This window comes from Apodemus sylvaticus, chromosome 1 (genome assembly GCF_947179515.1).
Source record: "Apodemus sylvaticus chromosome 1, mApoSyl1.1, whole genome shotgun sequence".
NCBI classification, from domain to species: Eukaryota; Metazoa; Chordata; class Mammalia; order Rodentia; family Muridae; genus Apodemus; species Apodemus sylvaticus.
Genome location: NC_067472.1, coordinates 170,190,226 through 170,218,061, shown reverse-complemented (window position 1 = coordinate 170,218,061; position 27,836 = coordinate 170,190,226). Strand labels below are relative to the sequence as shown.

Below are 27,836 nucleotides of genomic sequence, written 5' to 3'. Positions count from 1 at the left end.
TGCGGCCCTATTTGAGGCAAGTCTTGAAATTGCAGCAATCCTCCTGCCTCCAACTCCCAAGCGATAGGATTACAGGCACGAGCCATCCTGCCCCCCTTGAATGTTGCCAACGCTGCTAACAGTGGATGTGAGCCTTCCCAGATGGTACAGAGGTTTCCACAGAGATGGGTGAGGCCAGGGATGGCAGCCTCAGATCCCAGGCCTCTGGCTTCCCTGATGACGTGGAAGGAAGACCTGTGACCATCTGTTAAAGCCTCAAGGCCAGAAACGAAGCCGTGGAGGCGACAGTGTGTGCCTATAACCTCGTCATTCAGGAGGCTGAAGAAGGATTGCTAAGAGTTCTGCCCTAGCCTGAGCTACAGAATCAGAGCCTATCTTACAACAACAGAAAGCTGGAGATGTAGCTCCATCGGCAGAGCGTTTGCCTGGCACACACATCATCCCGGCACCCAGGAGGTAGAGGCAGAAATATCAGGTTATCTGACTACATATGGAGTTTGAGACTAGCCTGGGCTACACGAAACCCTGTAGGCCTGTTTTCTCAAAAAACCAAAGAAATAAACAAACAAGAGATGAAGGAGTCAGATATGGCAGGACAGTCTATCATCCCTGCACTCTGGAGGCTGAAGCAGGAGGACTGCTGTCAGCCTGAGATTCTGCTGAACTCACAAGTGTGGTGTCGAGATCGACAGGAAACACTCACCATCCACAGAAGTGGATAGATAGCCAAGAACTAGTTAGTCCTCTGGCTAAGTCGGCCCAACAGCTAACCAGCCTAACGCGCTGGGGACAGCCCGCTGCAGGAGCTAGAAAGCTCACACTTCATGGCCACAACTGCTTATTAGTTAAGTCAGTCAGTCAGCCGGCCTCTAGTGGGTACCTGCTCTCCCCTCCCACCTGGCTGCAGAAGGGTGTGGCCACCAGGCTGCCTGGCATTACCTCCTCATAGAGGGGGCGGGGCAGCTGGCCACAAGCGGGAGAACCGGTCAACCTGGTATCTGTCTCCCTAGTCTCTCAGGCGGCTCCCACTGGGCTCTCAGAGGTCTCAGGGTGGGGCGGCTGTACCGCATTCCCTTGGAGGGTATCTCATGGCCGCTGGCGCCAGAGCCCACGCCCCATGCCAGCCCCTCGAGCCAGACACAGCTTGGGTATCACCCAGGATGGAAACTCTAGCTGGCCAACAAACCAGGGAAAAGGGGAAGTGGCCACAGTTCCTAGAGGGTCCCTGGAAGGGTCTGGAAGGGCTGCCTAGCCCAGAGGGCTCTGGAGACAAGCCTGCTCCTCCCCGCACCCCACGCACCGTTTGAGGACATTCCTTTGTCTGGCTTCCTCTGGAAAAGGTAGACAGCCTGCCTCATTACAAAGGCCCAGGGATTAAGAGAGAATAAAAACCCGAGCCAGCCAAGGTGGCCCCACCTCCCTCTCCAAACAGCAGGCTGGATGCTCGGTTCCACTCCCACCTAGGAGCCAAAACTGGCCGCGCTTTAACTGTCTAGGGTTGGAAGCCAGAGGCTGGGGTTCCCAGCTGCGTGCAACTTCCAGGAAGGGCTGACCCCCTTAAGGACTCAGTGGCAACCAGGACTGTAAGCACCAGCCTGCCAACAGAGCTTCTCTGGAGACTGAGGCAGGAGGATCAGAAGGCATCTTAGTGAGAATCTGTATCAAAGTAAAAAGATCTAAAGATGTGGTTTCGTGGTCAGAGGCCCTGCCTAGAATCCCTTAGTGAGGAGCGTAGGGTGTGGCTCAGAGATAGACACCCCCCCCCCACCTAGAATCATCCAGTGAGGGCTGGGGGCGTGGCTCAGTGGCACAGCCCCTGAATAGAATCCTCCCAACTAGGGTTTAGGTCACCAAGAACAAAGCTCTGAGTTTGATCACCAATACTGTAGGAAAAAGGGACAACAACAGGGTTTGAAGCTTCTTCCTAGCAGGGCTCTAACAGTGACATGCTGTCCCATGTCACATGGAGTACAGAGTCCCTTACATCGTCATTAACACCAACACTCTTCCCTCTACTTCTACAGTCCCACTGAAGGGACCGATTCCCTTATTAAGTCAAGGTCCCTGGGGACCTCAGCTTCCACTGCTCTCCCTGAGGTCACTTAGTCAGTCAATGAACACAAATCACGCACTGGACATGAGTCAGGAACTGAGCCTGAATGTTGGTTTCCTACTGGTCGACCGGAGTAAGTAGTCTCTCTAAGTATCACAGTCTCCGTCAGTGGGGACAGGACTGTGCTTCCCGCCTGACGCGGCTGAAAGCCTGACACAAGTTAATGTGGCTTACTGGGAACTCATCCCGGCTCAGACCCTGCAACATGGTGTGTGACAGTGTTATCAGCTTCTGTCAGGCCAAGCTGAGGGGAAAAGGAGAGTCTGGTGCCTACCTCACCGCCTGCTTGCGTGCCTGGGGGAGGGGCAGGAGGGGACAACAGGATTCCTTAGGAAAAGACCTCAGAACTGAGCCAAGCAGTGGAAGCTATGTGCATGCCGGCTAATGGTTATTACCAGGGCTGCATGGGCTTCCCCGATTCCTCAGTGGCTGTGGGCCCTGGGCCCGGGTCACTTAACATTCGGGAATGTCCGGTGACATCAACAGTCCGCAGCCAAGAACTCAACAATGGCACTCAGAACAGTGCCCAGTACAACATAAGTACTTAATAAATATTTACCAGTCAGTCTCAGGTTTTTTTCATTATGGCTATAACATTCTTTGTTAGACTCTATAATCCTGTTTGCTCTCTCTTCAATGAAGCTAATCACACTTTGACTGTCCATGAGACACACCCTGCAAGCTTATTTAAAAGAAGAGAGAGGGAAAAAAAAATCCCCAAAACCTGTGTTCATGCCATGCCCACCTTCACCCCAGAGTTCCACGTTGGTGGTAGTGGTCTGAAGCAGTGAGCGGACATTCTAGACACTGCCCCAAATGATCTTAGCATGGAGCCAGGATGTGGAACAACTTCTTGTACACCACCTATGTCCTATGCAGACATCAAAAATGGATCACAGAGCTTGGCAGACCACCTTAATCAACCTGGACATCATCAATCTCATCACACGATTTTGTCCTGTTGTTTTGAAACAGCATATCACTCTATAACCCAGCTAGCCTCAAAGTCAACATTCTTCTGCCAGGAGGCAGTGAGATGGCTCAGCTAGTAAAGATGTTTGCCACCAAGCCTGATGACCTGAGCTCAAACCCCAGGACACACGTGGTTAGAAGAAAAGAACCAACACAGCAGGTTGGACTCTGACCTCATGCCCCCACTCCCAAATAAATAAATGTTATCATTTTTTAAAGATCCTCCTCTCTTCTCCATGCTGGGTTACATGAGGGTTTTTGTTTTCATTTCTTTCTCTTGATTTTTAGTAAAATGGGGTTAATAATGGCCACTGCCTTGCCGAACAGAATTAGATGAACTAATGGGATTCATATAGGCTTATTGTTAATTAATTTTCATTCTTTATTATTACAACATAACAAAGGTATCCCTCCACATAGGCCACTCCAGTCAGGTGGCAGCAGCCTCCTGTCATCCAGTAAGATATAAGTCGGGCCAGTCTTAAGGTTCCAAGCCTTTTCTCTCAAGGGATGAGGTAGCAGGGGCCCAAGTTGGAAGCCAGCTGCAGTTACCAGGGAGATCCCATCTCAAGGCAAACAAACAAACAAACAACCCAGAAAGCAGGCTGGCGAAGTCACTCAGTCATAGGGGAACTTCCTAGAATCCCCCAATCAGGGGCTAGAGCTCAGGGGCAGGCCCGTTGCTTAGGATCCCTCAGTGCCGGGGTGAGGGTGTATAGCTCGGAATCCCCATATCCTGCTGAGGCTAGGACTCAGCAGTAGCACCTGCCTGGAATCCCTGAGTGATGCGCCGGGGGCGTGGCTCAGTGTTAGCGCATCCGTCTAACTCCACCTCCTGCCCCATTCCATAAAAAAAAAAAAAAAAAAAAAAAAAAGCATAATTTTTCACTACTTGGAGGACAGTCACAGGACATGAGGCAAATACTCTAGACCACTCCCTGCTAATCCAGGTCAGGTTGGTGACACCTGGCACCCCACCCGGGGAACGTCACTCACATAAATGAGCCCGGAGTAGTAGCGCTCTCGCAGGTTGTGCAGGACCGAGGCCTCGTTGAGGCACGTGAGCTCGGCCATATCTTCTGCCTTGCTGAACTTGGGTGGGTTCATGCGCTGGATCTGGTCTCTGGGCAGCCGCAGGCGCCGCCCGCTCTCCGCCAGCTCCACCTCTGCCTCCTCTTCCCCTTCATCCCGCAGGGCCGCGGCCTCGAACCCATGCAGTTCTGAGGGCACCCACACCATGCGCCGTGCTGTCCACTCCACCTGTGGCCCTCCAGGGCCACCTACGTTTGGCGTCCGGGGCGTGAACAGGAATGATTGGGCTGCCTCAGGCACCGGGCCTGGCCTGGAGGCCGCCTTCCTCCCAGGCACGGACAGGGTCACTGCGGCCATGGTCTGTGGGAAGAGAGTGACCACATCAGTTGGGACTGTCCCCTCTCCAATTTCTTTGCTTTGGTCAGACTGGGGCTTAAACCTCTCGTGCATGCTTGAGAAATACTGTACCCCTAGGCTTTTTTTTTTGTGTCCCTAGACCTTTTTGTTTGTTTTGGTTTTGGTTTGGTTTTTTCTCGACAAGATGTAGCCCTAGCTGTCCTGGAACTTGTTCTATAGACCAGGCTGGCCTTGATCTCAGAGATCCAGCCACCTCTGCCTCCCAAGCACGGGGATCAAAGGAGCATGCTACCACTGACCTTTAACTTTTTATTTTAAAACAAGGTCTTGCTAAGTCAATTCTGAATGGCCTTGAACTTACAACCCACCCTGCTCCAGCCTTAGATGGGATGGGATGACAAGACTGTGCCAACTGACCCAGCCTTACTTTTTAAAAAAATGCAATTAAAGCAGGTGTGGTGGCCCTTGTCTTAAACCCTAGCACTCAGGAGGAAGAGGGCGGCAGATCCCTGAGTTCAAGGCCAGCCTGGTGGACAGAGTGAGTTCCAGAACAGCCAGGGCTACACAGAGAAACCCTGTCTTTTTTTTTGTTTTTTGTTTTTTGTTTTTTTGAGACAGGGTTTCTCTGTATAGCCCTGGCTGTTCTGGAACTCACTCTGTAGACCAGGCTGGCCTCGAACTCAGAAATCTGCCTGTCTCTACATCCCAAGTGCTGGTATTAAAGGCATGCGCCACCACTGCCTGGCGAGAAACCCGTTCTTGAACAACCAAAATAAAGAAGTAAATACATACATTAAAAATAAATACATACATTTTAAAAACCACTTGTTATGGGGCTGGAGAGAGGTCGCAGCAGTTGAAAGCATACATTGCACTTTCAGAGGACCTGAGTTTTGTTCTCAGTCCCTGTAGTGGGGGTTCACAACTGCCTGTAATTCCTGGATATCCTGTGCTTCCAGCTTCCATAGGCACCTGTACTTATACATAGTCACACACACACACACACACACACACACACACACAAGTTTAAAGTAATACAAATAGATCTTGTAACAGATTTATTCTTTGTGTGTTTGTGTGTGTGCTTGGGTGAGTTTATATGTACCATGCGTATGCAAATTCCCACAGCGGCCAGAAGGTGGCAGTAGCGCTCTGGAACCGGAGTAATGTGTTATGGTTGCAGGTCTCTCCAAGAACAACCAGTGCTACAAAATGCCAGTGGTCTCTACACCCCACTTTAAAAAACATATTTATGTGTAAGGGTGTCTACCTGCATGTATGTTTACACCACAAGCATCCAGTACCCATGGAGGCCAGAAGAGGGATTCCCCAGAACTGCAGCTACACACACATAGCTGGTTCTGAACCACCATGTAGGTGCTGGGACTTGAGATCTTCCGGAAGAGCAGTCGGAGCTGTTAACCACACAGCCGCCTTTCCCCTGCGCACTCCCAAGTGTGGTTACTATAAAACTTAGATACATTCTTGGCTTGCGCTGTTTATACTGGAGAGTACCCTTCTCATCTCAAGAAACAGAATAAAACGATACATTGTTCTAAACATGTAAGTGGTTTAAATGGTGATAAATGGCTGTCGGAGGTACCGGGCAGGGGAACTATACCTCTCGCTGGGGCTGGGGCTGCCGTTCACATTTTTAACTGGACTGACTGGAGAGTCCTTCCTTAGTGTGTTGCTTTTCAAAGTAAAGACCTGAGTGACTCTAACAGCTACTGGGGTGCTGGGACAAAGCAAAGGCCCTGGGGCAGGAATGTGCCCTGTGTCTGCAGCTGAATCGAGAAGAGGGCAGGAGGTGAGGCAGCGAGGACAATAAAGGTTGTCACCACAGTTCACACTCGGAGATGGGGCCCAGGCGGGGCATGGCTGACGTTTTTGTGCCCCGCTGGTCCTGCCTGCCCCATAATTACAGGTTGGTCGCCGTCTCCAGGGCTTCACGCAGTCACTCTTTCTCACGTCTATTCAACATTCTCGGAGGCCTTTCAGAGCCCCGGCTCTGGAAACCTGTCACGAGTCCCTGGGGCCTGCTTTCAGCGGGTCTTTGGGTATGGACCCAGCTAAGACTGTTTAAGGAAGCTTCCAGGAGGCAGTCAGGGTGTCTGGGCCTCTCCCCCTACTTCCAGGGCTACTGACTAGGTAAGTCAGCCATCTCAGGGTTGTCCCATATCCCACAGAAAATGTCCCACCGCAAGCTGCCCCTACTGACCCACTGCCCCGTCCCCAATCAGAGAACACCTGAAGAAACCTACACCTCTATCTTCCATTGCACCTCTGGGCACCAGGCCAATGGCACCTCCAACACACCCCTTAGGGACCTCCATCGAAGCCCTAAGCGTGTTCAAGGGGTGTCCTCCCAGATCTTGTCACTTCAAGCATGCCCCAGGAACCTCTCCCACAGGCAAACTCCCTGTCTCGGGCCCCTCTCCACCCTCCTCACAACCACCAGCCCCAGCAGCCTGGTTCCCAGTCACTCTGGCCCCCTGTGCTCTACAAATGGTCAGCCCAAAGGGCCAAGGATCGCCCCAGGCTCTGGTGCGGTAAAGATACACCCAGAGCCAAGCCCCATCCCAGGGACTTTACCCCACCCCACCCACCTGCTTCCTCTCCAGCCTCGTAGCCTTTGACCAGGAAGGGTTTAGTGGCTTTGTACCTCTCAGTTCCACTGTTCCCAACGGCTTAAGAGCAGCCTCAGCCTCCTCAGACCAGGAATCCAGGCCCAGAAGCCCAGAGAGGGATCTCCAGCCCTGTCTCCATTAGACACAGACGTTACTGAGAGGTTCGAAGTGGGGATGTGGGGTTCAGGAAAATCGATCGAGCCAAGAGGGTGGGCCCGGGGCCTGGCCCCAAATGGCTGAGCCCCAGCCACACACCCCTCCCTCAGGCAGCAGGAACGCGCTGCCAGGACTCATTAGTGTCACTTAGGCAGGTGAGAGCACCTGGGAGGAGCAGGCAGAGCTGTGTGGTAAAGGAAAGCAGCCAGGACCCCGCCCGCCTGGGCAGAGGCCGGCAGCACCAAGCGTTTGACCTCAGCTAATGGGGGAGATCCCGTCCTGCCCCAGCCTTCTCCCTCAGACTCAAGGGTCCAGGACCCAACTTCTTCCCTCAGACACAGGGGTCCTGACCCCAGCTCTCCTCCCTCAGGCACAGAGGTCCTGACCCCAGCTTCTCTCTCAGACTCAGGGGTCCAGGACCCAACCTCTTCCTACAAACCCAGGGTTACTGACCCCAGCCCAGCCTCCTCCCTCAGACCTAGACTGGTCAGGACCCCAGTCCTTTTACCTCAGACCCAGGGTTCAGGCCCCAGCCCTTCTCCCTCAGGTACAGAAGGCCAGACCTCAGCCCTCCTTCCTCAGCCACATGAGTCCAGACCTCAGCCCTCCTCCCTCAGACATTAGGGTCCAGACCTCAGCCCTCCTCCCTCAGACACTGGGTTCCATGCTCAGCGTCTTCCCTCTGATGTGGGGTACCCGGGCCATTAGAGCTCCGGGAGCCTGGATCCTAACGCCCTCTCCTCCTGACCCAGCGCCCTGTGGTACAGCTCCTTTATCCCGCGGACCCCGAGGCTACCTGGGCGCCTGGCGGTAAAGATGGGGAGGCCTCCGAGTCCAGATCCTCTCCAGCACCCAGGTGAGGCCGGCTCTGCGGTCCAGCAAGAGGTGGGGCCTCTCCCGTCGGGAGGCAGGACCGGGCTCTGACGTCCCCTGACACCTGCCAGGCTCGGCGGGGGCGGGGCCTGGCACCGCAGCCAGCAGAAATGGAGCCTGTTGCCAAGGGGGCGGCTGTAGGCAAAGGGGAAGGCCTGGCACAGAGCCCGACTGAGCAGGACTAGGGTTCGAATCTCTCTGTAGCCGTCAGAACCTTCATTTTCTTCGCTAGAAACTGAGGCTCATGAAATCCACAAAAATCTCTATCATTTTTGGTTTTTTTTTTTTTTTTTAATCTTAGAATCTCAGTTTCCTCAACCCTGGAAGTGGGACACCCCAATCCTCAGATAAAATGTCAAAAGGCTATGCCAGCCTCACCTCAGAGGCTGGGGTCTTCTCTTCAAGGGTCATTGAGGAGGAGACACAGGGTGGCCTTGTCTATGATGAACTTGTGGCTTAAGAGGTGTTAAGAGGTATGACTTATAGAACAATTTATTTTTCTGTTTTGCTTTTCTGATACAGGGTCTTAAGTAGCTCAGGCTCGCCTGAAACTCATCATGTAGCTGAGGCTGGTCTTGAACTCTTGATTACTATTATGATGTTTTTAAAAACAAGCCCACAGGGCCAGGCACACCAGGTCCCTGCATCCCCACCTCGGTCCAGTCTGTGCCCTTCACTCCCTGTGAAACAGAAACCACACAACCCGCCTCAAATCCATTCTCCTACGCTGGAGCGGAGCTTAGTTACACCTTAAAGTGCCCATGTCCGTCGTGAGGGTGTGCCAACAGGACTCGGCTGGGCTTGGTGGCACACTCCTGTTGTCAGTGCAGGAAGGTTGGGGTTGAGGTCAGCTCGGTCTGCACAGTGAGTTCAGAAGCTATCTCCAAAACACTCACTAAACCAAGTCAAACCAAAACAAACTGGGACACCCAGCCAAACATTCTTCTTTGTCCCTGGCCCTGCCTGTCGCGACCCCTCTCTCCGGTCCACAGCTTTTTCCGCCTCTGATATCTGACACGGGTAGTCCTGGGAGCTGGGCACTGGAGACCATGACTCAGGTGTTCTATCATGCAATGGTCCAAGCACTGCCTCAGTTTCCCCTTCTGCACAACAGACCGTGCGACACTTTCAGAGATGACCCCAGGTTGCCTGGCACAAGGTAGGAAGGAACCCAGGCTGGGTGACTACAACCTTCCCCTTACCCCTCCCCGACCCCGGGGTCGCTTGCACCCAGGTTGAATTCTTGACCCACCCCTCTCCAGGATTCCCCCTTGTGGCCCACCGGCTCCGGCCTCCCCAGGTCTGGCAGATCATGGCCAACCCTTGGGGCGCACCACGGGGGGAGGGCCCCCGACACTCACCGGCGCCCAGGGCGGTCCAGAGGCCTCGGCCTGGACAGAAAAGGAGGCGGGGCCTGCGCTGCACGGCCCCGCCCACAGGTGGGCATTACAGGCCAATCAGCACTTGCTGCGGCCCGCTCCGACCTCGCCCCTGGGGCTCAGTGTTGCCCAATCAAAAAGAGCGCCTGACGCGCCTGACCAATCAGAAGTTGGCAAAGCGTGCCAGGCGTGGGAAAAGAACCTGGCCGAGAGTGTGCGGCAGTAGGCGGGGCCCGGGGCTGATGGCCAGCAGGAAGCACCAATAGAGAGGCTTGGGGAGCGTCCAGCAGCTGCCGGTTCAAGGGGACGGGGTGAATGGGCTGCTTTGTAAACAGGCATGAATGGAGGTCTTTGTGCGCACCCGTAGGGGGCGGCGGGAGGCCGGAATGCCTGGGTCCCCCGGGAGCCGGCGTGCGGACGTACACCAAGAGGCCGCTTTTGTAGAATGCAGACCGTGAGCAGACCCAATGCAGGCGGATGGGTCACAATCATCATTTTTGAGCTCAAAGCTGTGTGAAGCGTTTCCACTACATAATTTCAATAAAGCCTTGAACTTGGTGCGATTGAGACCTTATCTTGAGGCTAAGGCTGGGGCATGGTCAGTAGAGGGTTTGCCTAACATGCACGAAGCCATGGGTTCCACCCCATCACCTTGCAAAACAGGAGTGATGGTACCTGCGAATCATTTCAGCCCTGGAGAACTGGAGGTTAGAGGATCGGGAGTTCAAGGTCAACCTTCTTATGTAAAGAAATCTAGGCCAACCTAGATTATAAATATTGTTTGTTCAGAAAACAAAGCAAAAGCCCCAGCCTCATCTGGAGGACCACACCTACCATCCTAGCATTGGGAGGCTGAGGCAGGAGGACTGCAATGAGTCAAGGTCATGGATTTAAACAAAGTGTTTAAATTTGAAAAACTTAGTGTGACCCCGTCTCAAAGTACAAAAGGAAGGATCAAGATGTGGTTCCATTGGGCTGGAGAGATGGCTCAGCTGGTAAGGGCACCGACTGCTTTTCCAAAGGTCATGAGTTCAAATCCCAGCATCCACATGGTGGCTCACAACCATCTGTAAAGGGATCTGACACCCTCTTCTGGCTGTCTGAAGACAGCTACAGTGTACTTACATATAATAAATAACTAAATATTTTTTAAAAAGAGTTAAATCTATTTTTAAAAAAAGACGTGGTTCCGTTATAGGGCACTTGAGCTGTAAAGCACTAAATTCAAATCACACTACTGCAAAAATAAATATATCAGCAAACCAATGATAAATAAATGCCAAAGTCTCCAAGGCCATCACCACATAGCCACACCCACACACATCACACACATCACCACATAGCCACACACACACACATCACACACATCACCACATAGCCACACACACACACATCACACACATCACCACATAGCCACACACACCCCTTGTCTCCCAGCTGCGCAGCTCCTGTTGATCTATAGCCCCTAAATCACTTGGATCTGCCCCAGGCTTTGAACAGACTCCTAAGTTTGCTGGTTTCCTGTGTGTGTGTGTGTGTGTGTGTGTGTGTATGTGTGTGTGTGTTATGTGATTTTAATGTGCATGGCTGTTTTATCCACATATATGTATGTGCATGCAGTGCCATTGGAGGCCAGAAGAGGATGTCAGATCTCCTGGAACTGGAGTTACAGATGATTTAGAGCTGCCATGTGGGTACTGGGAATTGAACCCAGGTCCCCTGGAAGAACAGCCAGTGCTCTTAATTACTGAGCCACGGCTGCAGGCCTGGTTCTTTGTTTCTGAGACAGAGTTTCGTTCTGCAGCTCGGCCATCCTGGCACTCTGCTGTTCATTTGGAAATGACAGCTCAGGTGTCTAGCCAACCAAACTTACCTGCCAAGTACGGATATCACCAACCCGATCAAGGCTAAGTCTACCTAGCAACCGGTGATGTCATCGTCTGTCTTCACTGGCCTGGTTCCTGCGGTGGCATTCCTTCTGCTTGCTGAGCCTAAGGGGAGGGCGACTCTGAACTTCTGGTCGCTCTGCCTTTACCTTCAGAGTGTAGGAATGACACACGGCTTAGTGGGCTGCGCTTTGCTGGGGACTTTCTCTGATCTGCAAGCCTGTATTACTGTCATGTCTGCTCATATTTAGTGAGAACACTCAGTTCTAGGCTCTCTATGATCATTAAATCCCACAACACAGACCCACCGGCTCTCTGCATTTGGTCCTGCTACCACATGCATTTTACAGGGGTGGGCACAGAGACAGACCTAGCGGCCTCCGTGAGATCACTTCCTGTCTCTATTGTGCTGCTGGGGATAAGGCAAGACCAAAGAATCAAGTCCAAACGCAGCATGCCCCTGCCTCTAAAGCCTCCAGCCATCTTCATGCCAGCCAGAATACGTGCTTGTGGTAAAGTCCTAGCACGTCTCCTTAGAGACCTTCACACACACACACACACACACACCACCATCATCATCATCATTTGCAGAATACTCCCTGTTATATTGTGAGCCCCTGGCTGTCTGTGATGATGATCTTCTCCTTCCGAGGCTCCCCACAGGCAGAGAAGCTGAAATAGGGAAATCGGTGGAACGGGGAGTGAAACCCAGATGTGTGGCCGGAGAAGAAAATAGACCATGAAAGCTTTCTTAACCCCAGTCCTCAGAGTGCCCTGGGTCTGCAGAACCTGGGCAGTAGTCTGGAAGGCTCAGGGAAAGCCAGCAAGGAGCTAAGATACTACACAAAAGTGAGAGACTAGGGCTGGGTCTGAGGCTTCACTGGTGTAGTGCTGGCCCGGCACGCACAAAGCCTTGGGTTCGGTCCCCAGCATCACACGAACTGAAGCGGCACACACCTGTAATTCAAGCGTGTTGGAGGTGGAGGCAGCAGGAGCTGGAATTTAAGATTCCTTGTCACCCCTGAATGGCCCTCATCAAGAAACAAACACCGGGCCAGCAAAGTGACTTACCAGGGGAAAGTGCTCACTGCCAAACCCCATAGGCCGAGTTCAACCCCCTGCACCCGCACCGGGGCGCAAAGGCTGCAGAGGGCCACCACAGTGAGACCCGCTGGTCCCCACGGTGAGCTCTGGGCCCGACAGTGCTACACACTGAAGCCTGGTCAGAAAAGCAATGAGGACTGAGATGGTGTCAAGGGCAGGCACGTGGTGTCACCAAGCCTGATGCCCACGTGGTGGAAGGAGAGGACCAGCTCCCCACCCTGTCCTCTGACCTCCACACTGCGCCGCTGCAACCTGCGTTCATTCATGAATGCGCATGCGCACACACGCAAACACACAGATACAGAGGGGAGGCAGGCATACTCCATTGGGAAAACCATCTGCTGGCAAGCCTGCTGACCCACAGTAAAAGAGCAGGCTCGACTCCTAAAAGGTTTTCTCTGCCCTAAACATATACACTGTCGCTGTGGCTGTCCTGCACAAACATACCAAAAAACCTTATTTTTATGCATGCCCGGGTTTGTATATGGTGTATGTCTGCAGCACATTTGTGCTGTGCCTGTAGAGACCAGGAGACAACACGGCTCTCCTGAAACTAGAGTTACAAATGACCGTTCTCAGCCAAGTGGATCCTGGGTATTGAACCTGGGTCTTTTACAAGAGCAGTGCATGTTCTTAACCACCAAGTTTTCTCTTCTGCCCCCAAATGTTTGTTTGTTTGTTTTTTAAACTAAAACTTGGAACTAGAGAGATAGCTCAGCTGTTCAGATGATTGCTGCTCTGGCAGAGATCCTAGGTTGGGTTCCAGCTCATAAACACCTATAACTCCAGTCCAGGTTATCTGGCGCCCTCTTCTGGCCTTTAAGGGCACTGCGCTCCCACGGTGCACATAAATACAGGGATGTGTACACGTATACACATAACATTTTGCTTTGGTTTTGGAGACAGGGTCTCTCTGTGTAGCCATAGCTGTCCTAGAATTTTCTATACAGGCCAAGCTGGCCTCAAACTCACAGAGATCCACCTGTCTCTGCTTGGATTAAAGGTGTGCATTGTTATGAGTGGGTCACATAAAGATAAAAAAAATAAATCTAAAAAACAAAAAACAGAGGCAACAGAGATAGCCTAGAGGTTAAGATCACTAGCTGCTCTTGTATAAACCTGGGTTCTATTGTAGCATCTGTGTGGACGCACACAGCCATCTGTAACTCCAATTCTAGAGCAATGAACACATTCTACTGGTCTCTGCAGGCACCAGGCATGCATACACAGCAAAGGCATGTCTTATAAACATACAGACAAAAGGCATAACATAATAAAGCGATTTTACTTATGCAGGCAAAACACGGAGGCACCTCCAAAAGACCATGCACTTAAAATAATAACTTTTTTTTATATCATAGAGCTAAGCCAAAATTAAAAGCCCCACACGAGCAGCTCTACCACACGTGAAGTATCACACCTCGGACACATCTGCTCATCCATGCTCGCTGCTTCTCCAGTCACAAAAACCCGGAAGTGGAAGCAGCCTGGATGTCTAGCGACAGATGACCAGATAGAGAATGCGGCATAGACAATGAACCTTTGTTTGACTGTGAAGAGGACTGGAATCGTGTTCTCTGGGAAGACAGATGGGACTGCAGATCATGTTAAAGGATCAGACAGCTTCAAAACACCAAATGCTGCATGCTCTATCTCACAGGTAGACTCTAGATGAAGATATATTACAAATAAGAATCATACATGATATGTTTCACTATCTTATATAGCACAAAAAGTAGACAGGGTTCGGGTGTTGCAGTTCAAACCTGCCATTCGAGCACTTGAGAGGTGAATCCAGGAAGACCTTCAGATCAAGGCCAACCTGGGCTTCCTGGAAGTGCTGGGTCAGCCTGGACTATGTGAGATATTGCTCCTAAAAACAAAAAAAAACAAAACAAAAAAAAACAGCCAGGTGGTGGTGGCACACACATTTAGTCCTGGCACTCAGGAGGCAGCAATAGGCAGATCTCTGTGAGTTTGAAGCTAGCCTGGTCTACATAGTGAGTTCCAGGACAGCCAGGGTTACATAGTGAGAGCCTGTTTCAACAACAACAACAACAACAACAACAACAACAACAGGAAAGAAAGAAAGCAAAGCAAAAAAAGAAAAGAAAGAAAGAACAAAAGAAAGAAAGAAAGGAAGGAAAAGCAAAAATAAGAACTGCGAAGATGGCTCAGTCAGTAAGTAAAGTGCTTCCAGTACACACACAAAGAACTGGCTTTCAGTCCCTCCTCCTCCCCCACACCCCTGTCACCCATGTAAGAAGCCAGTTGTAGTGAAGCAAGCCCGTAATCCCTGCAGGCAAAGGCAGGAGGGTCCCCAGGGCTCACCAGTCAGCCAGGAGAGCTAAACTGACGGTTCAGTGAGAGACCCTGTCTCAACAAGTAAAGAGAAGGACAGTTCACTGAGGAAAAGTCCATGCTGCCCAGTTCAATAACCTAGACCTCATCCAGGGACCCGCGTGGTGGTGGGGGGAGTGGAGGGAGTGGGGAGTCGGTCTCTGTGCAGGGAAAGAGGGCAGAAAAACCAAGAGTCACAGGTTAGATATGACACAAGCATGCCTCAAATATTTCTGAAAATATCATAATTAACCCAACCCCTATCAATTCTAATTTTGAAACTAAAACATATAATTAGAGAGATGAACTGGTACAGCCCCCCTCCACCCCAAATCTGAAGCAGAAAGGAGAAAAGATGGGGAGTCGGGGGTGGATGGGCTATTCCATGGTGCAAGAAAGTTTTGAATGAGCAGGAAAAGTGGGGGGCCTTGGACCCCACAGAGTTGAGGGTGAGCTTGTAATTCTACCTGTGAAGGGTCTCCAAGGCAAAGGCTCGGGAGCTGCTGGCATTATTTTTGATCACAGTTGTTCTGTTGTTGGCTGTTGTTCTGGCCCATGTGACTCTGGGCTGGAAGTAGCCCCGGGACCAGAGAGAGTTGGCAGCCTCCTGTGATTCAGGGACAAGTGGCAGGCCCTGCTCTGCGAAGAGAAATATTTAGAGTGCCTACCATGTTCTGGGCACAGCTCCCATTTGGGGATAACTAGATTTCCTGCATAAAGCAAGATATTAGAAACTCCCCAGCTAATCTGCGAAGCGAACTCAGTGAGCCGCAGCCATGACAGAAGAAACTGAGATGGAGAGAAGTCCAAGTCTGTCTTCCACGGAGAGCAACTCTGGGTTCACCCTTGAGCAGCTCCTGGGACTAATACGGCACTTCAAGACAGACCCTGACTCTAACGAGGAGACTCTGGAGGCCTTGGCTACCTCATTCAGAATGACAAAAGGAGACATTAGGATTTGGTTCCTGCATCGAAGGTGTGAGACGGAGATCAGGCAGTTGTCCGAGGCCCACACATCTGAGCTGGAGTCAAGGGAGCAGCCTCTGACACAAGGATTGGGAAAGGTATTCATACCCATCGGGTTCTACCAAGCAGAACCCCAAGGACTCCTCCCAACATGACCCTGGACTCCCCAAAGCTTTGGAAACCATGAAGAGTCTCACACTCTCTTCTGGGTACCAAAGCAGAGACAGCGTGTCACAGGATTTCTGACTCCCCAGTGTATATAGCATATGCTGTCTTTGTTAATGTTTTTTTTTTTCAACTCCCTTGCTGGGGCAGGGGGCTGTTGGATCTTATGTCTATCGACAGTACATTCATAATAAGTCTAGCTGGCCTATAACTATCTGGCTCTGACAAGAGGTGAGTGAATGGATGGGTGAGCTCACGTCCTAATAAAGCTTTATTCATACACACAGGGTGACCATGGCCCTCGGGGCGCAGACTGGAAAGCCTAGTCTTGGTCTCTCGGAAGGTGGCAAGCACAAAGCCTTGTTAATCTGTCTACCTGCGAGGCGTCAGGATGCAGGTCGCCCCTGGCCGCGTCCTGTTCATCTCTCACTCTGGATGCGTATCTCGGGGACCATCTGGTCACACTGAGAAAGCTAGCAGGGTTTCCACTGGGGCCACCAAGTGCTGTCCGTGCCCCTCACCTTCGCTGGCCTCTTCTCTCCCTTTACTGGCTAGTTCTTGTCAACCTGAGCCACTGAGAAGAGGGGACTTTGGGCGCTGTGGGTGGGGCCGCCCCTGGGCAGGAGGTCCTGGGTTGCATAAGAAATTGGGGTGAACAAGGCCTGGGGAGCAAGCCAGTGAGCAGCACCCCTCCATGCCCTCCGCATCAACTCCTGCCTCCAGGTTCCTGCCTTGAGTTTCTGCCCTGATGTCCCTGCATGATAGACTATGGCACAGGACTGAGATCAAATAAACCCTTTCTTCCGCCAAGTTGGTTTTGGTCGGTGTTTTACCCTAGCAGCAACAGAAAGCAAACGCGAACACACCCTGCTCCAGCCCCACTGGCCTCTGGTTCTCTCCTCGCACACACCAGGCTTCTGTTCTTCTCAGAGCCTCTGTACCTGCCTTCTCCTCCTAGGGAGTGCCCCACTCCTTCCCTTCTGGGTTGGGGGATCTTCCCTGAGTGTCTGCTCACACGCACACACCCTCCAAGTACCTGACACCCCTTGCCTGCTCTCATTTTATGGTTTGACTGGTTTGGTTTATTTTATGTTTTTATTTTTGTTGTTGTTGTTGTTGGTTTTTTGGGGGGGTGGGGTGGGGACAGGTTTCTCTGTGTAACCCTGGTAGTCCTGGAATTTTCTCTATACACCAGGCTGGTCTCGAACATAGAGAACCTCTGCCTCTCCCTCTCAAGTTCTGGGATCAAAGGGGTGGGTCACCACTGCCTGGACAACTGGCTTGGTTTCGTAAGACTGATCTCAAATAGCATAGGCTGACCTCGAACTTGCAATGTATGATGACTTTGAAATTCTGATCCCCCTGCCTCCACCTCCCAGGCTCTGGAATAATAGGCTGGTTGGGTTCATGGGTGCTGAAGAATCTGAAGTCAAATCCTCCCAGTCACATGGTGTGAGCCAGCTCCCAGCACCAGGTCCTTAATTAAAACAGCGTAAGTTGGGATAGTGGTCCCACCTTCAGTCCCCAAATCCAGGAGGCAGAAGGAGCCAAAGTTCCAAGCCAGACTGGGCAACAGAATAGGATCAAAAATCAAACAAAAAGGAAAACAAAACCCAACCCCCCTCAGTCAATGAGGCAACCTAGCTGCCTGTGGGTGACGCTCCCACGTCCGTCCTGCTTCTCCAGCACGTCCTGCTTCTCCAGCACATCCCGCTTCTCCAGCACGTCCCGCTTCTCCAGCACGTCCCGCTTCTCCAGCACGTCCAGCTTCTCCAGCACGTCCAGCTTCTCCAGCACGTCCCGCTTCTCCAGCACGCCCCGCTTCTCCAGCACGTTGGGCCTCTGATAGTACCTTGGGCTTGTTGAGTGTTTACTATCTGAGGCAGAGCAAGCTGGTGATAGCCATCCTGTACCAGGAGATCCTGAGTGCAGGCTGTCTTAAATATTTCATGCTCTGGAGCTAGCTCACTGGGAGCTCTCAGCTGCCTGAAGGCAGGCGTGTGAAGGCTCCTACGTCACGGGAGACAAGGGTGTTGGTGGAGCACAAGGCTTGACCAGCCTTCATAGGTGGAGTGGCAGGCGGGGTTGGCATAGTAACCAGGGAGTCTCAAGACCCTACTAGCTCTGCCCTTAGAGGCGAGAACCCAGCGCAGTTGATGGTGGTGGTCTGTGGGCATAAAATCCTGGCTCCCCTAAACACTGCCCAGAGGGATCAGATGAACAGCTCCGGGCACAGAATCTGCGTCTTCCCACATGCCTGGATGCTATGGTTTCATTATCTCCCCAAACCCAGGCTGAAGCTTGTTTGTTTGTTTGTCAAGACAAAGTTTCTCTGTGTAGCCCTGGCTGTCCTGGAACTCACTCTGTAGACCAAGCTGGCTTCAAACTCAGAAATCCGCCTGCCTCTGCCTCCTGGGTGCTGGGTTTAAAGGTATGTGCCACCAATCTGGCTAAACTTAGTGTTTTAAAAGATTTTTTTTTTAAAAAAATGGTTTATTTTTTTAATGTGGATGGTTTGCCTGTTGCTTGATGCCTATGGAGGCCAGAAGAGGCTGACGGCGCCCCTGGGACTGGAGTGACAGGCAGATATAAGCCGCGTGGGGCTGGGAATCACAGGACCCTCTAGGGGAGCAGCCAGTGCTCCCAACCACTAAAGCTTCCCTCTAGAGCCCCTGGCTTGATTTTTATTGCTTTTACTTATTTATGTATGTGTCCATGTGTGTGCAGCACATGCGTGTGGAGGTCAGAGGACAACTCTAGCCAATCCGCTCTCTCCTTCCACGCTGTGGATCCTGGATATTTGTCAGGCTTGGAGGCGAGAACCTTTACCTGCTGAGCCTTTTTGCTGGCCCGTCCCTGAAATCCAGATGATGTTCCTCGCTGAAGATATCAGGGGAAGTGTCAAGAAACACACTCACGGGGCTGGATTAACACCAGACCATGGTCAGGTACCTCGGGGAGCAGGGCGTGTCACTTGAGCAAATCATCCTACAGGCCCATCAGCTATCCCAGGAACATGCACTATCACTAGAGTGGACTAATTGTAGAGAAACCGAGGCTGCTTGTCTCAGGATCACACTGATCAAAGGAGTGGGCCGATTAGCCTCCCAGCAAACTACGTATGGATCATGCAGGCTAACAATCACAGGGGCAGATAAGTCATCTTCAGAGAGAACTAATTATCCTGCAAAAAACTACTTATCATGCGAGTTTGGATAATTAGCTTGAAGGAAATCACATTTTCTGTGAGTAGGCCACTTCTCCAGGTTGGATAGCCTAGAGTCATCTTGAAAGAGCAGGCTAGCCCATGCAGGGGTTGTCATACAGCACACACACACACACACACACACACACTCTTTTCCAGCCTTGGCTCCTATGTGGTGCACTGTACACTGTCATGTGATGGCGTCACTGAAACCGAGGACCGTGATACTGGGCTTCCTGCCCTCAGAACCCCATGAAGAGGAAAACCTTTCCGCTTGATTCCCCTGGCCTGTGACTATTTGTTATAGCAATAAACAAGGAACAGAGACCCCTTCCTGTCATGCTGAATGTCTCTTAATACCTTAGCCCCTATGTCCGCCCGTCTACAATACCCGCAGTTGACCTTCACCACACAGCCACACCCAGCCCTGCTTGTCACTTCTACCCATCCTTCCTCCAGGCCACTGTCACTTCCTGCACCTGCCTTTGGCCATGTCTGCTCCCCACAAGGCACTCTGAGCTGTCCTGTTGGAACCCAAGTTGCCCAACACCCTAGTTACTGAGTCCTCCTTCTGCCCCAGTCTTCAGTCAGGCCAAAGGGCCCCGCTGGACACGGCCCACGGTCATCTTCAAGTTCACCTCTGCCATCTTCCCCTTCTGGCTCTGCCGTGAGTACACAGGCCTCTTTGTAGTTCCTCCTCACACACACCTAGGGCCCCTGCATAGACCCATCCCTGCTACCTGGAGCACATTCTCTCGCCAGCATCCCTGTGGCGCAAGTCTCACTCTAACATCACAAGCCAGAGCCTCCTGAGAAGACAGCCTCGGCTGAGGAATGGTCCAGAGCAGGTCGGTTCTTATGCTTGCTAATTGGTTCAGGAAGCCCTGCCCACTGTGGGTGGCGCTGTTCCCTAGGCGGGGAACCCTGACCTGTATGAGTGATGAAAACTGGGTGTGCACAAACAAGCAGGCGGTGGGTGCGTTCGCTTCTCCCTACCTTCCACTGTGAACCAGGGTGACTATCTGTGAGTTCCTGACAAAATTTCTCCAGAATCGTGGACTGAAGCTTGGAATGGCTGAGGAAAACACCTCTGTTGCTTTCCATCACCTGAGTGGAGTCTGCAGTTCTCTTGTGCTGGCTCCTGGCTGTGAAACGGCTAGGTCAAGGTTCTGTTGTTTTTTTTTCAAGACAGGGTTTCTCTGTATGCACAGAGCCATAACGGGCTGTCATGCCACTTGGTAGGAACTCCACATTGATCAAGGTGAACGTCCTCTCCCAGACTTTGTTGAGCAGGGATTCCTGTGCTAGTCAGGATCCTGCTCCACCTAGGGTGCAGGGCTCAGAGTGAAGGTGAAGTTCATTGTTCCTCCAGGTCTACCAATTCCTGAATTAAGCAGGTGACCCACCCAGCTGCCTGAGCAGTGGAGCCAAGAATCCCCAGATGACTTCCCCGGAACTCAGCCCTGAGTCTGGGAGGAGGGGCTGCCCAGACTGTTAAATGGTCTGATCGCCATTAAAGTTGGGGCCTCGATCGGTAAACTATCGTCCTGGCCTCCTTCTTTTCACCGTTTCCCCATCCGTCCCTCAGCTTCTCTTCCAGAACAGTTTGCAGTAGCTGCAGGCAGCTACGGAATTACAACATCTGTGTAACCCTGGATGTCCTCGAACTCACAGACATCCGCCTGCCTCTGCCTCCTGAGTGCTGGGATTAAAGGCGTGCACCACCTCTCCCCTCCTCCCCTCCTCCCTGCGTAGTACTCCGTGACCTCCGTCCCTCTCTCCATCTCTATGTCTCACTTGGGAGGAGCCGGGAGTGGCTTTTGCGTATTTCATTTCCTTTACAGATGGCAATATGGCGAACACCCCACTTCCTATGTCCTGATACAAGAAACAGGGCCAACGCTTGGCCAAAGGCAGTTACGATCTTAATAGGTGTCGTTTAACGCTGCCCACAGTGTTGTCTCCTTCTGAGGGAGAAGACACTAGAACAGTCATGGCGCCGTGAGTCTGGAGAGGTTCCGCCCCTCAAGAGGCTCACCTGTCCTTCATGTCTCTGGACTCTTGGCCCTTGGGGCCGCTGTCCCCTCCTCCACCCTTCTCTGGGGCCGGAATGTTGCTAAGGTTTCAAAATCCACTGTAAACAATGAAAGGCAAGGAGAGCGTGAACGACGTATGCGTCCCAGGACACAGCAGCAGCTTCCAAAGGAGGAGGAGGAGGACTCTGGGACAGCAGCCCCGCTCAAGCGGCCTTGTGGGTGAGGAGGCAGCTTGGGTTCAGCTCCTTGGGGAAGTGACACAATCAAATAGATGTCACATGTGAGGTGTACACCTGTCACCCCAGCACTCAGTCAGCTTGGACAACAGCTTGGGCAAGGTTTCAGAGACCTTGTCTCAGAAACAAGTTAATAAGCTTTGCTCGCCAGTTTCATAGGCTGGTCACGTGTCAAAGGATGACATCCCAGCTACTTGGGAGGCTGAGGCAGGAGCATCATAAGTTTAATCCCCGACTGGGCTACAGAGAGAATCAAAGTCCAGGGCCACTTAGCGAGGCTCTGTCTCAAAACAGAAAGTATAAAGAAGGCTTGGGGCTTGGTTCAGCCGTAGATCACCTGATTAGGATACCCAGTGAAGGGCTGGGGGCGTGGCTCAGTGGTAGAGCCTCTGCCTAGAATCCCCCAGTGAAGGGCTGGGGGCGTGGCTCAGTGGTAGAGCCCCTGCCTAGAATCCCCCAGTGAAGGGCTGGGGGCGTGGCTCAGTGGTAGAGCCCCTGCCTAGAATCCCCCAGTGAAGGGCTGGGGGCGTGGCTCAGTGGTAGAGCCTCTGCCTAGAATCCCCCAGTGAGGGGCTGGGGGTGTGGCTCAGTGGTAGAGCCCCTGCCTAGAATCCCCCAGTGAAGGGCTGGGGGCGTGGCTCAGTGGTAGAGCCCCTGCCTAGAATCCCCCAGTGAAGGGCTGGGGGCGTGGCTCAGTGGTAGAGCCTCTGCCTAGAATCCCCCAGTGAGGGGCTGGGGGCGTGGCTCAGTGGTAGAGCTCCTGGCTTTTATGTCAGAGCTTTGGGTTCGATCCTCAGCTTTCTACAACGAACAAGTAAATAATTGAATGAGTTGAAATTCCATGTAGTCCCCTGAAGGCTTCGTGAAAATGTACTGTCACAGGCAACAACATGAGACTGGGCAGGCCTACAGCTCAAGTTTAAGGACATAGGCTGTTAGGAGAACCTAGGTGCTGGAATTATACAACGAGATGCTGTGGCTCACAAGCTAGGTGTGGCCCAGGGCACAGTGAAGGCCTAAGGGGACCGCACGTTGGGGAGCGCACGAGGAGAGAGGGAGTCTCACTGGGGACCATAAACAACAGAGGAAGAGAATGAGGTGGACGAGTGGCAGGAGCTGCACCCATGCAGTTCCCTGCCGCTGCTCTCTCCGCACCACAGACCCCCCCCCCCTCGCTCAGATGCATCCCAGACTCCAGTCCTTCCCCGAAGGGCCTGTGTGACAGGAATAGAGCGGTGCGTTAGGCTCCCCAGGAGGCGGAAGTGCAGAAGTGATTAGAAAAGCATCCATCACACAGACAGAGCTGTCAAAAAGCTAATCGATCCATCTACATCTGGTCCGAGGCACTGCAAACACGGAGTCCGTGTATGGCTTGTCAACCTCTCTCCTAACTCATGGAGCCTTCTCCCTAGCCACGCCCCCGCCACGCCCCGCCACGCCCCCTTTGTCTCTGCTTCTGTCCTTCAGTTTGCCTTGCTCAGGTCTCATAGCCTCAGATTGTCAGCTGAGGATGGCCTTGCATTTCTGATCCTCCTGTCTCTACGTCCCACCTGTTGGGATGACAGATGTCCGCCATCACGCCTGGTTTACGCGGGCATCGGGATGAAACCCAGGGCCGTGTGCCTGCTAGGCGAGTGCTCCACCCACTGAGCCACATCCCCAACTCCATTTGGGATTTTTGGGGGGGAGTTGTTTGTTTTTTTTTTAAGATTTACATATATATACTGTAGCTGTCTTCAGACGCACCAGAAGAGGGCATCGGGTCCCATTACAGATGGTTGTGAGCCACCATGTGGTTGCTGGGATTTGAACTCAGGACCTCTGTAAGAGCAGTCAGTGCTCTTAACGACTGAGCCATCTCTCCAGCCCTTCCAACTCCATTTGTATTGCGATCAGCCTCGGAGCTTTGGGAAGACCTGGCTGCAGGCCCTCTCCTCCAGGAAGCCTTCTGGGACTGCTCAGCTTCGAGTCTTGTTTATTTATGTCTATGCCCGTTTCAAGTGTAGCCTGCCTTGGGCTCCCCCGTGGCTTGGCACAGTGGCTGGCATTCCCAGGGCCTCTAGAAGATCCCGGGTTCTGGATGGAATGCAGGTGGAGTGTGTGGATAAGGCGGGTGTGTAATTAACGAATCTAAAGCAGACCGTACACGGCAGCAGCTGCGGACACAGGGGAAACCGGTGTGAGCTGTCCTTGGTTCCAGCCGCCTGTGGTTCCGTCCTAGTATGAGACCTGGCTGGGGGAGGGGTGTGGACCGATATCCCCAGTCTTATCAGCCACATTGTTAGGTCACCCAGGGCCCCGCAAGGCTGGTAGCTTCCATGCTGGTAGAATGGATATCCTACATTTCCATCCTCACGGATATTCCACCAGTCTTGGGGAGCAGGGGTGAGGAGAGGCCTGTCCATTGCAGTGACCACTTTGCCCTGAGAAGACACAGATGAGGTTTTACAGGAAAACCCTGCATTCCTATTACTGGAGTAGGGGGAGGACCCGGGAGAGAAGGAGATTAACTGGCCAGGGCGGAGATGGCTGCCTGCCCGGTAATGAGTGTTTACTAAGCCGGGCACCTGCCTGTCACGATCCCACAGCCCCTTCTCCAGACCGCAGAGGCGTTAACCGTTTGAGCCCTGGCCCTGGGCCCCAGGCATCCCTAGGACAATTTCTCGGAAGCGCACGCTCCTGCCGAGACAGGGACCCCGGCCATTCTTCTCAATGCCAGTGTCCTCTTGGCCGTCAGTGTGGAGGACACAAACACGTCTGGTTTTCCTCCTGCCCTTCCCTGCCCAGCCCGGTAACTAAGTGTACCTGCTGCTCCCTTCTCAGGTTCAAGACTCTCCCATCTGGTTTCAGCCTCCGTCCTTCTAAACCCAGGCCTGATCCTGCCTCGTGGGTCCAGCCTCCTGCGGCTCCCCGGTACCCAGCACTGCCCCGGCGCTTTCTCCTGATTCTGGGAACACGCTCGTCTCTACAGAAGCAGTTGCCTTTGCCGGACCCTTTCGCCTCCTTCCAACCTTCAGCGTACACCGTACCCCTCCTTCTGAGAAGCCCCCACCAGGACTCTTCTGATCGTCGGCACCAAGTTGTGGGTCACACGCCAGCCTGTCTGCGGGTAGCTTCCAACACCTGCCAGTCTTCCTTACGGAAGCGTGACCGCCTTACATACACAGAAGGCCTTGCTGTGTAGCCCTAGCTGGTCCGAAACTGTCTATGTAGATCAGGCTGACCCTAAATCCACAGAGACCCACCTGCCTCTGCCGCTGCCTCCTAAATGTTGGGATTAAAGGTATGCACCACCACCCCTGACAGGGGAAATTCTTAATTGATGGAGTCACCGCATCCTGGAAAGGGCCTGACACAGCGTAGGTACTTAGTTACATGTGGCAGGAGACCTAGGTAATGGCGGCTCACAAAGAGCCAACTAAGCGTCATATCTGGGATTTGAACTCGTATCCTTCTAATGACTGCGCTAACATTAAAAAAAAAAAAGTATAAGCGTTGTGTACTGCTCAGGCCTCTCATGCCAGCACTTAGGTGTCTGAGGCAGGAGGATTGCTGTAAGTTTGGGGCCAGCCTGGGCAACATAAGGAGTCCCTGTCTCAAAATCCAAATATAAAAAAATATTTTAAAAAGAGGGGAACAGCGGGCAGGTGACGGAGCGCTCAGCTCACCATTGGGCGGTGCTGTCTTGGGAAATGTTGAGTTAGGGCTGGTGGGACGGCTCTGATCTCCACACACTTTCTGGTCTGTCTGCCTCCCCCAAACCCCCTTCAACACGAATAGAAATGAATAAATGTGAAAAATGTTTAAAATAAATAAAATTTAAAAATATGTTCATTTATTTATTAAAAAAAAAACCGGGGTGGGGGCGACTTGCACTATTGCCCTCCTTCGCAAGTGGAAACCCAGGGCTGGGCTCGGCAGTGAGCAGCTTTACCCACTGAGCTATACGGAGATTCAGAGGCCAGCCTGGACTACATGAGACGGTGACTAAAAATAAATGGAAGTATGAGGCTCAAGGATTTAAAAACACCAGCTGCTCTCGCAGGGTACCTGGGTTCAGTCCCCTGCACCCACATGGCGGCTCGCACCCATGTAACTGCAGCCGCAGGGGAACTGATGCCCTCTTCTGGCCTCAGTGAGTACTGCATGCACATGGCGCACAGATGGCTCAGCAGGCAAAACACCCACACACATAAAATAAAAAGTAAATCTGACAGCCACTGCAGTACATTGAGCTCCACAGCAAGTGGGAGCTGGACGGGCACCGGACGAGTCTGTGCCTCGCGGAGGAAAATCAACTAAGCATGGGCAGAGGAGATCCTGAGAAGCCGAGAGGCAAAACGTCCTCATAAGTATTCTCTGCGCAAACGTGCCGGGAGGGGCACAGGAAGCACGCGGATGCTTCCGTCAACTTCTCAGAGTTCTCCAAGAAGTGCTCAGGGAGGCGGAAGGCCATGTCTGCTAAAGAAAAGGGGAAATTGGAAGACGTGGCAAAGGCTGACGAGGCTCGTTATGAAAGAGAAGTGAAAACCTACATCCCCCCTAAAGGGGAGACCAAAAGGAAGTCCAAGGACCCCAACGCACCCAGGAGGCCTCCTTCGCCGCCTTCTCGGTCCGTTCTGAGCGCCGCCCCTAAATCAAGGCGAGCGTCCTGGCTTATCCACTGGTGATGTTGCGAAGAAACCAGGAGAGATGTGGAGCAGCACCGCAGCGGTTGATGAGCAGCCCTGTGAGACGGCGGCCGAGCTGGAAGGAAAGTATGAGAAGGAGATTGCTGCCCACAGAGCTAAAGGAAAACCGGAAGCAGTGAAAGAGGGGGCGGCCAAGGCTGAGAAGATCTAGAAAAAGAAGAAAGAGAAAGAGGAGGAGGAGGAGGAAGAGGAGGAAGACAAAGATGAAGAAGATGATGATGAAGTTAGTTCTAGCACAGTTTTTTTTTTTTTTTCTTGTCTATAAAGCGTTTTACCCTGGACACAACTCATTCCTTTTAAAGAAAAAAATTGAAATGTAAGGCTGTGTAAGATTTGTTTTTAAACTGTAACGTGTCCTTTTTTTTTTTTTTTGTATAGTTAACACACTACCGAATGTGTCTTTAGAGAGCCCTGTCCTGGTGGTATTTTCAATAGCCTTGCCTGGTACAGTCTGGAGGTTGTAAATTGGCATGGAAATTTAAAGCAGGTTCTTGTTGATGCACAGCTCAAATTAGTGATATATGGGGACAGTAGTTTGGTTTTTGTTTTTTTCTTCCTTTTGGTTTTATTTTTGGGTTTTATATTTTTTTTCATCTTCAGTTGTCTCTGATGCAGTTATATGAAGATAATTGTTCTGTTAACTGAATACCACTTTGTAATTGCAAAAATAAAAATAAGAAAAATTGGCTGTTTTGTTGACATTCTGAATGCTTCTAAGTAAATACAATTTTTAAAAAAGATTTATTTATTATATGTAAGTACACTGTAGCTGTCTTCAGATACCCCAGAAGAAGGTGTCAGATCTTGTCACGGATGGTTGTGAGCCACCATGTGGTTGCTGGGATTTGAACTCAGGACCTTCAGAAGAGCAGTTGGTACTTTTAACCTCTGAGCCATCTCTCCAGCCCCTACAATTTTTTTATTAAAAAAAATAAATCTTTTAAAAAGTAATGGAATGGGACTGGAAAGATGGCTCAGTGGTTAAGAGCACTGACTGCTCTGCCAGAGGTCCTGAGTTCAATTCCCAACAACCACATGGTGGCTCACAACCATCTGTAATGAGATCTGACGCCCTCTTCTGGTGTGTCTGAAGACAACTACGGTGTACTTAAATATAATAAATAAATAAATCTTTGGGCCAGAGTGAGCAGGGCTGGAGAGAGAAGAAAAGGTGTCTGAAGACAGGTACAGTGTACTTACATATAAATAAATAAATGTTTTTTTTTAAAAAAGCAATGGAACTTTGAAGCCTCTAGGCCCTGCTGCCTTCCCCCGTAATCTGGTGTCTTCACACCCATTAAACTATCACTTCCTGCGTTTGCAATTTCTCAACCCAGGGTTCTCATTACTCCATGAACACTGGTCATTAACTCCTAGTTACCAAGTGCTGTCCTACAGACCACACATTCCCACAGCCCAAAGTGCTTGTCAAATGTGTGTTGAGAAAAAACAAAAACAAAAACAACAGTTCATTATTTGCATCAATGAGCAGTGTAGGGAAGGAAAACTAGCTGCAGAGGAACGTGTGGGTAGGATGGTCTGTGAGCGAGTGACTGAGCTGACGTCACAGGAATGGGACCGCTGAGGCCAACAGCCCCCTGATGCCACTCACCCATGGTGCAGCACTGTCTGAAGCATTAATAAAGCTTAAAAATGTTTTACACATATTTATTGGGAAGGGGCACACACATGTCA

At 51.8% G+C, this 27,836-nt stretch overlaps 1 protein-coding gene and 1 pseudogene across 2 annotated transcripts in view; one reads left to right on the top strand and one right to left on the bottom strand.

Moving 5' to 3' along the window:
• Myh14 (myosin heavy chain 14) overlaps positions 1–9,546 on the bottom strand; it is a 60,824-nt gene extending 51,278 nt beyond the window's left edge. For both annotated transcript variants that reach the window (XM_052164097.1, XM_052164104.1), the window contains exons 1-2: positions 9,495–9,546; positions 4,082–4,477 (exon numbers count right to left, since the gene is read on the bottom strand). In XM_052164097.1, coding sequence (XP_052020057.1) covers positions 4,082–4,474 — 393 coding nt within the window. In that variant the 5' untranslated portion in view covers positions 4,475–4,477; positions 9,495–9,546. The remainder of the gene's footprint in view (positions 1–4,081; positions 4,478–9,494) is intronic.
• Positions 9,547–25,676: 16,130 nt separating this feature from the next.
• On the top strand, positions 25,677–26,744 carry LOC127682456 (high mobility group protein B1-like; annotated as a pseudogene).
• The last annotated feature ends 1,092 nt before the right edge of the window (positions 26,745–27,836 follow it).